Source organism: Lutra lutra, chromosome 7 (assembly GCF_902655055.1).
Source record: "Lutra lutra chromosome 7, mLutLut1.2, whole genome shotgun sequence".
NCBI classification, from domain to species: domain Eukaryota; kingdom Metazoa; phylum Chordata; class Mammalia; order Carnivora; family Mustelidae; genus Lutra; species Lutra lutra.
In genome coordinates this window covers 64,169,375-64,183,042 of record NC_062284.1, presented here as the reverse complement: position 1 = coordinate 64,183,042, position 13,668 = coordinate 64,169,375, and the positions used below count along the sequence as shown (strand labels likewise).

General features: G+C 54.0%; 1 protein-coding gene across 2 annotated transcripts in view; it reads right to left on the bottom strand.

The window, feature by feature from the left end:
• The window catches only part of DUOX1 (dual oxidase 1), a 44,062-nt gene that overhangs the window by 6,065 nt on the left and 24,329 nt on the right, over positions 1–13,668 (bottom strand). For both annotated transcript variants that reach the window (XM_047737810.1, XM_047737811.1), the window contains 12 exons: positions 12,779–12,978; positions 11,972–12,157; positions 9,441–9,666; positions 9,077–9,170; positions 8,637–8,812; positions 6,633–6,702; positions 6,132–6,257; positions 5,403–5,581; positions 5,007–5,237; positions 4,369–4,468; positions 4,009–4,058; positions 2,482–2,609 (listed from right to left, as the gene is read on the bottom strand). In XM_047737810.1, the coding sequence (XP_047593766.1) occupies positions 2,482–2,609; positions 4,009–4,058; positions 4,369–4,468; positions 5,007–5,237; positions 5,403–5,581; positions 6,132–6,257; positions 6,633–6,702; positions 8,637–8,812; positions 9,077–9,170; positions 9,441–9,666; positions 11,972–12,157; positions 12,779–12,978 (1,766 nt within the window). The remainder of the gene's footprint in view (positions 1–2,481; positions 2,610–4,008; positions 4,059–4,368; positions 4,469–5,006; positions 5,238–5,402; positions 5,582–6,131; positions 6,258–6,632; positions 6,703–8,636; positions 8,813–9,076; positions 9,171–9,440; positions 9,667–11,971; positions 12,158–12,778; positions 12,979–13,668) is intronic.

The window sequence follows — 13,668 nt, the reverse complement described above, 5'->3', positions numbered from 1 at the left end:
CAGTTGGCCATCTGTGGCACTAGCAACTTCCCACTCCTTGCCACATCTGCTGCTTCTCTTGGGCCACTCATTTTCCATCTCCTCCACTGGCTCTCTATTCCTTCTCCCAGCCCTGATCCTGCATGTTGCCCAGTCTCCTCTGTCTATGCTGTCCCATGTGGCCCGGCCCCTCCACTGAGCCACAGCCCTTCAGTGGCCACCGCAGCCCACACAGGTCCTGCCACCACCTAATACTTTGGGGCCATCCACAGCCAGGCCTGTCCCATCTGTGCCCTGAATATTCTGTCATCATTTCCACCTCTGCACCAGTGCTCATGCCCTTTATTCTATCTGGAATGCTCTTCAGATTCCACTCTGCCCTGTCAAATCTTAGCTTACCTCTCCTTAAGGCTTGGCTCAAGTCCCATCTTCTCCCCAACATCTTCCCTAACCAGTTTGGCCCAAATGAAACTCCCTTCAGTGAGCTACTATAAACTCAGTGTTTGGAACACTCAGCTCAGCAATTAATCCTATATTGTTTGCTCATTCTGACCATTTCAAGTGCATGGCCCTTATCTCTGCAGCAAATCCCAAGTTCCTGAGGGCCTAGCTTTGAGTCTCCCCGTCCTCCACCCAACTACTACCCAACTACTACGGCATACCACATACCACCGAACAAACGTGTACTAGACCCTTCAACAGATAACTGTTAAACTGAACTCTGGCGCCTCATTCAGCTCTCCCTTTTCCCAGCTTAGTGTTCCTCTGCCCACAGGACTAACCCAAACCTCTCTGGGCTCTTCTCTGAACTGGCTCCTCTTTCATTATGGAGCCCACCCCCACCCCCAAGGCTTTCTGAACATTGAATCAGGCTGAGCACAATGTCTGGGTGACCTCATACCACTCTGTTTATACATCCCATTTAGTCTTGGCTCTACTTTTAAACCACAAAACTGCTGCAGATTCATGGTTGGCTGAGGAGCTGGGGTGGGGTAGGGGAGCTAGCCCTGCCCTCTTCTGCCTGGATCAGGAGCCTGGACGTCCTTCTGCAGGGTCCACTCCACACTGGGGTCCTTTACTTGTAGCTTCTCTTTCTGTCCCAAGTCAAGTGGCCATGAGGGAAAAGTGGGTGTTTCAGCCCCGATATCCCCCCAGGTGAGACTCCCTCTAGTGGCCAGCTCTAGGACTGCCCAGCAGAGGGTCCTGCACCTTTCTGAGCCGCTGACTTCCTTGCTGGAGGGAAGGGTGGCTCTGAACTCCAGTGATACCCAAAACCCAGGAATAAGTCAGAAAGGGGTCTTGGTCTCAGGGAGTCAGTCTGGCCACCCTTCTGGATCTCCTATCGAGAAGAGGACCAGGACCCAGAACATCACCTCCACCCCTAGCAGAAACTGTGACCCAGGAGGCTGGGGCTCCACCCTAGCAAGGGTGGGTAGGGAGGGACAAATTAGCCAGATTCCAAAGAACTCAGAGATCCCTTTGGAAACAAACATCATCAGTTCTAGGAAACGACCTCACCCAAGGCTGGGTATTCATCTTCAGAACCGTGAAGTGCTGAGCCTCCGGCAACAGGGAAAGAGACCCTCTGATCAGTGAGGACAGAACTGCACCTGAGAGGAGGCAGGGCAGCGCCCAGGTGCCAGCCTGACTCAGGCCACCATGGACTCTCTCCTCTGTCTCACAACTGTGTGCAGTTCTGCCTGGAGCCAGGTGACAAATGGCAACCATCTGGGCTCTGTGCTTCTGAATGTTGGCAGCCAAGCTATCATCGGTGGGGACGCTGGGGCCTTGGGACTTAGTTTAGCTTCTCAGCAGGACTCTCGGGTACTCTTTAGGAAACTGCCTGTGTCCATGAGGAAGGCAAGCCAAGCAGAACCATGACACAGGCACAGATTGGAGTCAGCTCTGGAACGAACTAGCTCACGCAACTGACAGCAAACCCACCGAAGATAAAGGGAACAGGAGGACAAGAGAAGGGAGGGAGGCAGAGCCTGGGTTAAGGAGAAGGAAAGGGAACAGGTAGAATCTTAAAAATCCATCTTATCAACAGACCAAGTGAAGACATTTTGAGCAAGCTCATTAACTCTACAAGTGGCACTCCACTGGGCAGAGGGGTTGGGGTACTAAGACCTCAGAAAACAGGATCGGAACAAAAGTGGCAGAACCAACTTAAGATACGTTTCTCTCAAATTAAAAGGGTATTGCTCCCTTGCATGTAGGCAGCCCACCCAGGAGCTCACACTAGCCACCAGAACTGCAGAATCACTGGCTGGGCAGAAATGATGTGGACAGACCAGCCTGGTAGGGCTGCTACCGCCAGACCCCTGCCAGGGCACCCATCTTTCAGGTGCTGCATCCCCGGGTCCATCTGCTTAGCAGCCCCACACTAGATTCTCCAGCTTTGAAGTGAGAAGTGGAGGGGATTCCTGAGAGTACTAAGGGAATGGAGAAGCCATCATGGCCTTCCTGGGATCATCCCGCCCAGACCCCAGGATCCCTCACCAGAACGTAGAGCAAGATGTAGAGGTGGTGGGTCAGCCAGAAGCCCCGGAAGCTGTGGCGCCGGAAGTGGTGGGAGGCGAAGACATACATGATGGCCAGGACCAGGAGGAGCAGCACCCCCGTGAGCCCTGCGAAATGAACATGGAGTGAAGGACAGAAGGGTGGGGCTGTTCTGAGGCGGCCAGGGGTCAGGGTTCCCATCCCACTTCATTGCTCTGGGTGGGGGCCGTGGAAGCCAGGCTTCTCCTTTGTTCTCTCCCCACACCACTGATTACAGATTCCTTTTATTTCAACCGACTCTGCTCATCCTTTCTAAGCCTTGTCCTGATTGTTATTTCCCCGAGTACTGGTGTCATTTGTTTTTTGTCTGTCACTTCCCTCACTGTCGGGCCCACAAGAACAGGGACCAGGCTGCTGCTGGTTCAGTTCAGAATCCTAGCACCTCCTGAGGGCTTGGCACCCTGTGGGCCTCATATAAATGTGTGCTGACTGAAAGAAGGCAGGGGCAACAACTCTGGGCCCTCTAACCCTCTGGGTTAGACTTTGGACATTGCAGATCCTGTCCCCATGGAGTCAAGACTCTGTCTAAGCCCCATAGCCCCTGCCTTGGCTACAACAGCGTGGGCTGTGGGACCATTAATGAGTAAGCACAACCACCTGAGACCCCTGTGTTCAGCCCAGTGCTAGTGGGAGGACCCTCCTCTCACAGGGGATCCCAGGCCTGGGGTACACAAGAGAGCAATACTAGATTCAGGATGGGAGTGCGAGGACAGAGAATGGCCTCTCAAGTGTCAAGGAGGAGAGAGGCAGAAATTAAGAAGATTAGAGCTCTGCAGTATGGAAAAGCTGAGGTTAAGAAGGGATCTAACCAAAGCCTGTAAAGGCCTGAACAGAGAGGAGGGCATAAACACAGCCTTACCCACTAAATCCCAGTGTGCAGGAATTAGCAAGCACTCTGAAGTTCAAAGCAGATTGTTTTAGGATTTAAAAAAAAAAAAAATGCTGTGTTTCACAGAGAGGAGTGTAGAAAATGTATTACCCCAAGGAGGAAACAGACTGAAAATATAAATAGGTTTGAGAAGCTTCTGAATAGATTCACAGCTAATAGTTCTAAAATAGGTGATTATGGGGAGTTAGGAATATGTCCCTAAACAGCCCTTGTCAAGACAGACTACAAGGGGTGGAGGGCTCTGCCTAGTTTGACAAGGCCCATCCCTCCAACAAGCAGCTGGGGCACAGCATTCCTCAAAGCCACTGTCATGGTAGGTGTGTATGTTGGGGTATAGGGAGAGGGGACCACTCCCATACCACAGCAGAGGATGTTCAGAGTTGGGGCAGGAGCCCATCCAAACTCCCAAGAGAAGGACTGGGAAGCAGAGGCTCTTACTGCCCCAGAGAGTCCTTGGGACCAGAGGGCAGAGCCTGGCCCACCCTGAGAGCTGAGTGAGTGCTGCCTCATGGCAATTGGAACCCAGAGCCGGGAGCTCAGAGCCAGACCCAGAAATTCAGAGTAGGGAGGGCTCTCACCTGGCACAGTCTGGAAGAACCACCAGTAATACTTCTGGGGAAACTCAGACCTGTGGAGAAGGGAAAGCAAGGAAGGATGCTGAGAGATGTCTGGGACTTCCAGAAAGAATCTTCCAGAGGAAACACCTCAACCCAGCCACCAGTCTCCCTTTCTGCCCACTTGGGGCCAGGGCTCTGGCTGATCATTATTTGTCCTATCGCCTGGAAGGTGATACTCTCCTCTGAGCCAAGAAAATTTGGCTCCATAAAGTATCCTCCACCTTGACACACACACACACACACACACACACATACATGCACATATGCACACACATACACGCACATATGCACACGCACACACACAGTCATCCACTCACTCACCCATCGTCATGGAAGAGTCCAGGAAAGAGGCAGGAGAGGACGCTGAGTGGGCTGATGGAGAACAGGTACACGTTCACCACATGGCCCGCACTGTGCAAGACTAAGGAAGACCAAACAGGGTGGGAGTGAGTCAGGGGGCGGCCTGGTGGGGGCCCTCAACCCATTCAGCCCAAGTTGGAGGACTCCAGCCACCCAGCCTTGGGGGCCTGAAGAAGGACCTTAGGGGTCTGCACTTCTGGTCTCTCATCATCCTCCTGTCCCTCCCCACCCCTGCCATGCCCCATATATACTATCTGTGAGCACAGCCACAGGAATCTGAAATTATACCATTGGAAGTTCATTCTTTGGGTTTCTCTCAAAGAGTATGTTTTACCACATAAAAGCTGGGAAAGATGGCATTGATGTGCCCTCATTCTGGGGTGTGTGTAGCTTGTCAGCTAGAGGCTGGTGAGGGGGCCCTGAGAGCATGGGAAGAGAGCATGTGGGGCTCCTCGGCTCACTTCACACCACCATGGGGCCAGCTCCATCCTTCTGAGAAGGACATCAGGGGCTTACACTCAAGCACAAAGGAGAGCAGAGGGGCAGGCAGCAGGGTGCAGGAGGACGTGGACAGAACCCCTGGGACTGTGGGGCCCTACCTGTGAGGATGATGGCAGTGGAGGCAATGAGCCGGTGGAAGTCCACGGCGGCGTCAAAGGGCACGTAGCGGTGGAGGAAGGTCTCTCGCAGGAAGGTGATGAGGTTGCGGCACATGGTGAGCAGGATGTAGGAGAACATGAAGGAGATGCTGGCAGCTGTGCCCCGGGACAGGATGATGCCCACACGGGTGGTGTCCGTGATGCCCGTGTGGTGAGCCCGGTAGGCGTAGTCTGTTGGGGAGCCCAGGCGGGTGAGAGGAGAGCAGTGCAAAGGACAGAGAGCTGTGGAGGTGGGTTAAGGGCCCACCCCAGCCACCTCCCCCACAGCCTCTCTGCAAGTTCAAAAAATCCCCTTGGGCCCGCAGGAGCTGGGACCGCAAGGCTGCCCACACTCACAGTAGGCACGCTCCAGGAAAAGGCCCCCAGCAATGGCATAGAACACAGCCACACAGCCGATGTGGCGGCGGTAGTTCTCAATGAAGCGCTTGAACTGCTGCAAGGTCTGGTGGCGCCGGCTGCGCTGAAACTTTTCCCGGTGAGCCTCCGTGAACAGCAGAGGCTGGAAGGATGTGACCCTGGGAGATGGGAAGTCTTGGCTCTGGCTATGGAGCGCCCCCTCCCCCAGTGCAAACCCATCTTCCCAGAGCAAAGAAAGGCCATCAGTTGCTCAAGCCAAACAGTGTGCAGACCCCCAAAGGCTCTACCACACTCCTCAAGCAGTCAGAGTAGGGACAGCCTTGCAAGTGCTCACTTGGTCAGTTCATCCCAGGGGATGCTCTTCCTGTAGCCCAGTTCCCACTCACACTCAGATAGCCTTCTCCCCTCCCAGTCTGCAGTTGGCCCTTCTTACCCTGCTCTCTTCTCACCCTTTGCTGAAAGGTCAGAAGACACCCCCTCCAGGAAGTCTGCCTTGACTTCCCAGGCAGAGGTAAGAACTTCCTTGAGCTCTGAAGCCCCTTGCTCTGACCACTATTACAATAGTCATCAGTGGGACACTCTATCAATGTACCAGACCATCCTGTCAGACTGTGATCTCCTTGGGCATGAACTCTGCCTCCTGCCTGCACCCCTTTATGCTGAAGGGATGAATGACCTGCCTGGCCTTAAGGGGAGGAGCAGGCGTACTTCTTGCCAAACCTCCGCCGGATCTCCTGTGGAGGGTCTGTGTCCATGGGGCACTGCAGTCTCTGTGCTGTCCACTCCACGTCAGCGTTGCTGTGGAGACAGCGAGCACTCACTCTGGGGGAGGGACTAGGACAGGAATGAGAGAGAGAGGATTTTGGCCACCTGAGCCACTTGATCCTCTGCTGCCCCGGTCTGTCTTCAGAGGGGTCAGAGCTCTCAGCCAGGGGACAGCAGGATTCTCTAGAGACCTAGAGAGGGAATGAGTTACATCCTGGGGATACACACACAGTGGTGCCCTTCACAAGGGCATCTGACCCAGGAAGTAGATGAGGGCTGAAATCCAGCAGGTTCTCTGCTCTTCCTGGTGCAGGGCTATGTCTGCCTAGAGTGCGGAGCCCTTTTTTTCTAATTTGCGGGAAGGCACAACATAGGCTGGTAGGGGAGAGAAAAGTCAACCTCCCACCTCAGCCCTCCTTCCAACATTCCCCAATGAGAGCTCACCAGATCTTTTCCTGGCTGATGTAGGAGGCTCTCCGGCACAGGTCCTTGATGACTTCAGGTACCTCCACCCCTGTAACACAGAGAAGCAGCTCAGGGCCCAGAGCCCAGGAAGCCCTGGCACTCACCCCATATCCATACCATAGAGGGTCCTTGGCCAGTACCCTTGCCTTTTGAATGCCCCAGCCTTAACCTCTGCTCCCAGTGGGACCCAGTCCCAACCATGAGTGGGCAGGGAGAAGGCCTAAAACAAAGTTGGCCAGGCAGTGTCCCCTGGGTGCATGTCCACCTTCAGCCCCACTCCTGGAACTGGAATCAGGCTTATGGGATAGAGTTCAGGAACTATGTACAGTCTTCCTGCTGAGACCATTCTGCCACAAAACTGCTGCTAAACCCTCCAGCTTAAAAGCTACTGGGAATTAAATGTAGCCCTAGGAGGTGCATAAATGGAGATCACCATAAAATCCTTGCCACCTTCCTCTGTTTAAAAATGTCCATAATCGGGGCACCTGGTGGCTTAGTGGGTTAAAGCCTCTGCCTTTGGCTCGGGTCGTGATCCCAGGGTCCTGGGATCGAGCCCCACGTTGTGCTCTCTGCTCAGCGAGGAGCCTGCTTCCCTCGCCCCCCCGCCTGCCTCTCTGCCTACTTGTGATCTCTGTCAGAAAATAAATAAAATCTTAAAAAAATAAAAATAAAAATGTTCATAATAAAATGCTGGGGAGGGGGATACTCTCCCATGAGCCACCCATGCCTCTCTGTCTGGGCTGAGCACTGAGGGGCAAAATGGCACCAAAAGGCAAATCTAGGTGCACAGGGAAAGGGACGATCATTGTGTTATTCTTGTACCTTCCCTGTAGGTATGTTTAAAATGTTTCATAGTAAATCTGAAGGAAACAGCAAGACACAACAACAACTAAAAGCAAAACAAGATAGGACTCAGAGATACTCTCCTACATAATCCTCACTCCCCCAGCCTGGTCCTCCACCCCAGGGGCTAGATGTTCCTTGGGCTCTGGCCTGGGCTCATCTCCAGGCACCTGCCCCTGCTCTGCCCTCAGGCCCAGGTGCCTACTGCCCTGGCTGCCTGGGAAAAGCGAGAAGCAGGAGAATTGGGAGTATTGGGTCTGCACTGCACCAGCTCTTCTCTAGCCCCGGGCTACGGAAGCCCTGACCAGAGCGTCAGCTCTGTCCTGCCCAACTCACCCCTCTCCCGGATCTGAGCTGCTCAGCTCCCCCATGTTCTCGTAATCCTGGGAGGGGCTGGGTTTGGTCTCAACATGCCCCAGTGAGACAATGTAATGGTACTGTAACAGCTTGGAGGAGGCCACAGAGTCCTGCTACCTGCCCCCTCCTCACCCTGGCTCTAGCCCCCACCTGAGTCAGACTCGAGTGGGACAGGAGTAGGGGGAAGGACAACAGAAGTGGGTCTCCGTGCACTCAAGCAAACATGAACTGAGCACGCAGACAAGGGATATAAAGGCAAACAAAACCAGAGCCACCCCTCCCCCCATCAACACCTGCCACCAAACCGCGTAGCTCAGGTGAATATGGCCCAGGGCTGTAACAGGGAGACACTGTTTTCCCCTGTGCTGGGCACCCACGACAGGGGCTTTGACAGAGAGCTGGGAGAGGCAGAATCTTATCTGCTGTCCCTGCACCCAATCCTGTCCTTGCCCCCCCACCCCTGGGGCAAAACTGCATTAGGACTCTTGTGGGCCCTAGGCACTGACAACTTACTAAACCACTTCTGCCCTTAAAAAAAAAAAAAAGTAAATACATGTATTTATAAAAGGTAAATATTTTTTACAGTCATGTTGGTATATAGAAGGATATAATCCAGGCTGGATATGTTGCCACCTATTCATTATTATTATATTCCTTCTTCTGATTTTAAAGAGATTAAAACATTTCTGTGGGCTTCTAAAAGTAGGTGTAGGTGGGCCCAAGGCACTGTGCCTGCTGTGTCTAATGGCTACGTCAGTCAGCCCCAAGCCCAGGCCGCCCCACCTTTGACACAGAGCTGTGTGAATCGGAGCTCGCTGTCATGGTCCCGCAGCATGAAATGGAAGTCCTCCCACGTCAGCTCCTCCTTATCTTGGAAGCCAGACTCCCGGAACATGGACTCCACCACCTCCGTCAGCTGGGCCTTGGACAGGCAGTTGTTGGAGATCTCAATAAAGGACCTGGGGATGGGGGAGGGAAGCCATTAGGCCCCGAAAAGAAGCTTGAGGCCTAGACAAGAGGGCCTACTGGCCATCCTACCAGGCCTTTGGAGCCCATACAGTAGGGCCCCAACTGGCCAAATCCCAAGCCCCCTCCTAGTTTATAACAGTCTTTGGCTATATGGCCCTTCTCTGTACCCTCCTGTTCCCACCTTCATGCCCCCACTCCTTTCCTCTAGCAGTCCCTGTCCTGGCCCACTCTTCTGGCCATCCCACAGGACCAACCTCAGCATCCTGATGAACTCGTCCTTGGAAATGAGACCATTCCCATCAAAGTCATACATGCGGAACATAAGGCGAGACTTCTCCTCAGGAGAGCCTGGGAGGAGGAGGACCCTGTGAGAGCCCCAACCTACCTGCCTAAATCCCAGGCTGGCCAGAAGGGGCCTCACATGAGTGTGACCCCCTGCTGAGCACAACAAGGGGTCACTCTGCTTCCTGATCTCTACCTGAGTGCTCCCAGCTGTCTGCTGTGGCTGGAGACCTGGCCTGGCACTTCCCCATCTCCAATGGGTCAACTACCCTCCAGCCTCAGTCTCTAGCCCCTTCCATCACCGCCTACCTGGACGATTACTCCTTTCTCCCCTACCTTTCATGAAGACCACCAGGATGTCCAGAAACTCCCGGAAGGACAGGTAGCCATTGCCATCTTTGTCAGCCAGGGAGAACATGGACTCCACAAACATGTCCTGGGGCTTGAGGCCCAGGGACTCGGCAAACTCAGCTCTGCTCAGCTCACAAGTCAGGGCCTCCCGTACTTTCTGGGATGAGTCCAGGGGCAGGGTCCCTGCATCTGCCTGGTCGATGTCCAGCACCTGCCGGGCAGCAGCAGAGGGAGGGAGAGAGAAGGAGACAAGGTATCCTTGATTTGAAGTCCAGCTGAGGGTTACAGAAGCTGCCTTTTCCAGGTATCTGCCCCCCACCATCTCCTGAGCACCTGCCCTGTGCCCCGCAGGTGGTCCCTGGGGCCATTTGTTCTACAGAGCTCTGGTCCTCTGTGTTAGCTGGGTGGACCAGGGATGCACACTTGATCCAAGTAGGCGATGTGGAATGGGACTAAGAGGTCCCAGGTCTTGACCTGAGCACAAGAAAACTCAGAAGTTGTGGACCACCATGTTCTTCCAAGTGCTCAGAGACACAGACAGAGGGAAGTAAACATACAGAGAAAACCAGGCAGGCTAAGAGAGAGAAGTAAGTGACCCTGTTGGCTGACAACTCTCCCTTTCCTCACCCCTTCCAGGCCAGGACACAGTCCTCCCTTTGGAATTCCTGAGACATCATCGTAGCCTCAGTCAACTGATCCTTTGTCAGTACAAGCTTGCTCTTACACCCAAAGGAGTTTTAACTGGGAAAAAAAAAAAAGCCTCAGCTGAGTTGAGAAAAAGCTGGGCTTGGGAAAGGAGAATTCTCACAGTGGGCTATCTGCAGCCCATCCAGGAGCTTCCCAAGCATCAGAACAGGCAGCAGGGGAAGGAGGCAGACCTCAGGCCACAGGACCTGTTTCTCCTGCCTGTCAACCGGAGGCCCCTGGTCCAAACCTGGCTATGATTTCATGAGGCAAACCTTGTTGCTTCAAACAAGGAGCTTTAGTGGAAAGAGCCTGGGGCTAGAGGCAAAAGACCGGGTTCCTGTCCCAGCTCTGCCACCCACTTGCTGTGTGACCACAGGCAAGTCTCTCCAGTTGTCTGGCCTTCATTTTCCTCATGTGCCCTACTTGTCTGACAGGGCTATTGTGAGAATCAACAAGAGAAACTGTGTGGAAAATGTCTTGAAAACTGGAAGCACTGTGCAGATAGAGAGGGTTGGCAGCTACCCCCAAGTCATAGTAGCCCACCCTCGCACACCCAGCACAAGGAGTCCCTGTAGTCCTGATGGGTCCCCAACTGAGTAGAGGTGCCCTGGCCCCCCACTGGGCCCTGGCAATGAGTCTCCCCTCCCGGGGTTCCCTCCATTCTAGCGCATACTCCAGTTCAATGGGCTTGGGGAGTAAAGACAAAAGACCTGTGCCTGGCACATCATAAATGACCATTAAATGGCCTCTTCCTCACAAATCTCCCAGGCCAGCCAACCCTGCTCCTTCTCCTCAAACATTAATTGTTTGCCCTTCTACTGGGCACCTCTGTGCAGTCCCTCCTGTTCCTTTCCTCTGAGCCAAAAATTTTCCACCTCTTTTTAAGTTCTCACCAAATGTGACCCGAACCATGACTGTCCACCGGCCTAAAGACTCACCACCTTTGCTGAACTCCTACACTGCTTAGCTCCTAGCTGTTTTGTAGCCATCATTCTGTGCTGGTTATCTTCCCTTCTGTGGCTGTTCCTTCTTCCCAGAGGCATGACAGAGTCCTTGAGTGGGGCCTGGGCTGGATGGATCTTATCTCTACCAAGCTTCTCCTCTCCACCCTCCTGGACCCAGGCTACTTTATTTCTGTGCCAGATAGGGACTTGAGTCCTTGCATTTCTCTTCCTGTCTTTTTTTTTTTTTTTTAAGATTTTTAATTTATTTATTTGACAGAGAGAGATCACAAGTAGACGGAGAGGCAGGCAGAGAGAGAGAGAGAGGGAAGCAGGCTTCCTGCTAAGCAGAGAGCCCGACGCGGAACTCGATCCCAGGACCCTGAGATCATGACCCCAGTCGAAGGCAGCGGCCCAACCCACCGAGCCACCCAGGCGCCCCTCTCTTCCTGTCTTGTTTCCCCACATCCTCTCAGTAGTTCTTGGAAGTATGCAAGGTGGGCACCAATGCCCCATGGAGGCCTCTGGCAGCAGCACTCCACCAAGGATGGGGGGACCAAAGGCCCTCACTGCCCCCACACTGACCCAGGCTTTCTGCAGCCTTTTAGCCAGAATAAGTTAAGTGAGGGCAGAAAGGCTGGATAGTCCTGAGGAGAAAGCTGAGTGACACATGCAGATAAGCTTCTGACGTGGCCTCCCTGGAGTCGCACAGGTAGGCATCAGAGCATCTCCTTACAGAAAGGCCAGGTGATTGGGCCCAAAGTGCGGTAGGCCTGATTATCAGTGTCAGGGCTCCTGACTTTCCCTGGAGTCACCCCATGGCCGCACGCAGGCAAGGGCACCGCCACAAGCAGACATGCACGGACAGACCCGAGCCTAGCTACATACCTGGGAGAAGAGGTGCCTGAAGAAGGTCTCCAGGAGGTGGCTCCGCTGCTCTCTCGTCACAGCTGCCCTCATCAGCTCCTGCTCCCGCAGCTCCCACTCCTGGAACCTCAGACCGTTCTCCTTCAGGGCCGCCCGGAGGTTGTCCACTAGCACCTGCCGCTCCTCCTCCACGTTAAATAGCAGCACCTACGGAGTGGTGACAGGGAGAGCAACCCTTTGTGGAGGCCTCCTGGGGCCAGGAGCTTTGCGTGAGTTCTGTCGGAGGCCATGGGAAGAGTGTCCTTATAAAAGGGATTTACTGTTCTGTCCTGGGCTCAGTGGGGTTCTGGGCTTGCTTATAGGTGCAGAGACTGCCTTCAGATACACATGTCTGCAGCCATCCTTCCCTCTCTGTTCGCACTGGAGAAGAGAAGGGAAGGCAGGGAGGACAGATGATGGAAGGGACCAGGAGTCAAACAGAGCTGAAAACCAGCCTCTGATTGAGTTCCTCTCCAAAATCTCTAACAATTCACTAGATCCTATAATCAGAGGGCAGGAAGAGGGCCTGACTTCTTCCAAGGACTCCCAGCCAGGGCCCACTGGGGCATCCTTAGAAAGGGGGGAAAACTGCGCAGGAAGAAGACGGCACTGGGGAGATCACATCACCCCACAGGCCCAGAGCCGGACGAACGTGTTCACGTTTCTCTCTCTATCAGGTACTATAGCCTGCGACTAGAAGCTGGAAACCCTTCCTGATTCAGTGCTCCTTCCCTTCCACCTGGCTGCCTCCCTGGCTGTGGCCCAGGAATGGGACCAGCTGGGCCATACCAGGTCATACTCCTTGGGGATCTTGAGCAGCAGGGCACGGCGTCCACGGTTGCCAGACAGGATGAGGTTGACCTGCTGCGGGGGCCGCAGCTGGATGGTGCGGAGCACAGAGAGCCTGCCGTCCACCACGCAGATCTGCCCGGGCTGCAGGTGCACCAGCACAGGCCGGGAGGGCTCCTTGTGGCCCTGCCATTCCAATGCTGGAGAGACAGGGCTGGGTCAGCTGGGGCCAGGATGAATGAGGCTGGCTTCCGGCTGGAGTTAGGTCAAGGCCTCTGTAGCTCCTGGCCCCTTCTTAGGTACAGAGGCCCCTCCCCAAGAGTCCTGCTGTGCCTGTAGCCCATGTGAAGCACAACTACCATTTTCTGAGGGTTTACTGTGTGCCCAATACTGTACCAGCCACTTGGAGTGAACTAGTTAATTTAATCTTCATAAACTTGTGAGGTAAGTGCTATTATTATTCCTGTTTAACAGATAAGAAAAAAATAGGTTTAAAGGGATTAAAAAATCTGCCTAAGGCCCAAAAGCCCAAGTGGTGGAATCCAGATCCCAGTCCTCCATCAGTGTGACTCTGGACTTCCATTAATTTCTTCTCTGTTGCCTGAAATTCCAGGGTAAGATGCCACACAGCATCCATTGCAGAGGATTCTAAAGAGTCCTGGTAAGCCTATGAAATGTAGTCAGGGCCCTGTGACTCCTCCCCGTGAGTCCATCACACCCCCTTTTTGTGGGACCATGGGGAGGATCTATGGAGGGTGAAGGAGTCCAGGTCCAAAGTCTACCTGATGCCTCCATGGCTCTTCCCACCTGCCCTGATCTGCTTGGAGGCCTAGAAAAGGGAGGCCTTTTCCTTAGGCTGCTGAGGTGGGGGTGGTCTGCAGCTCTGAGTC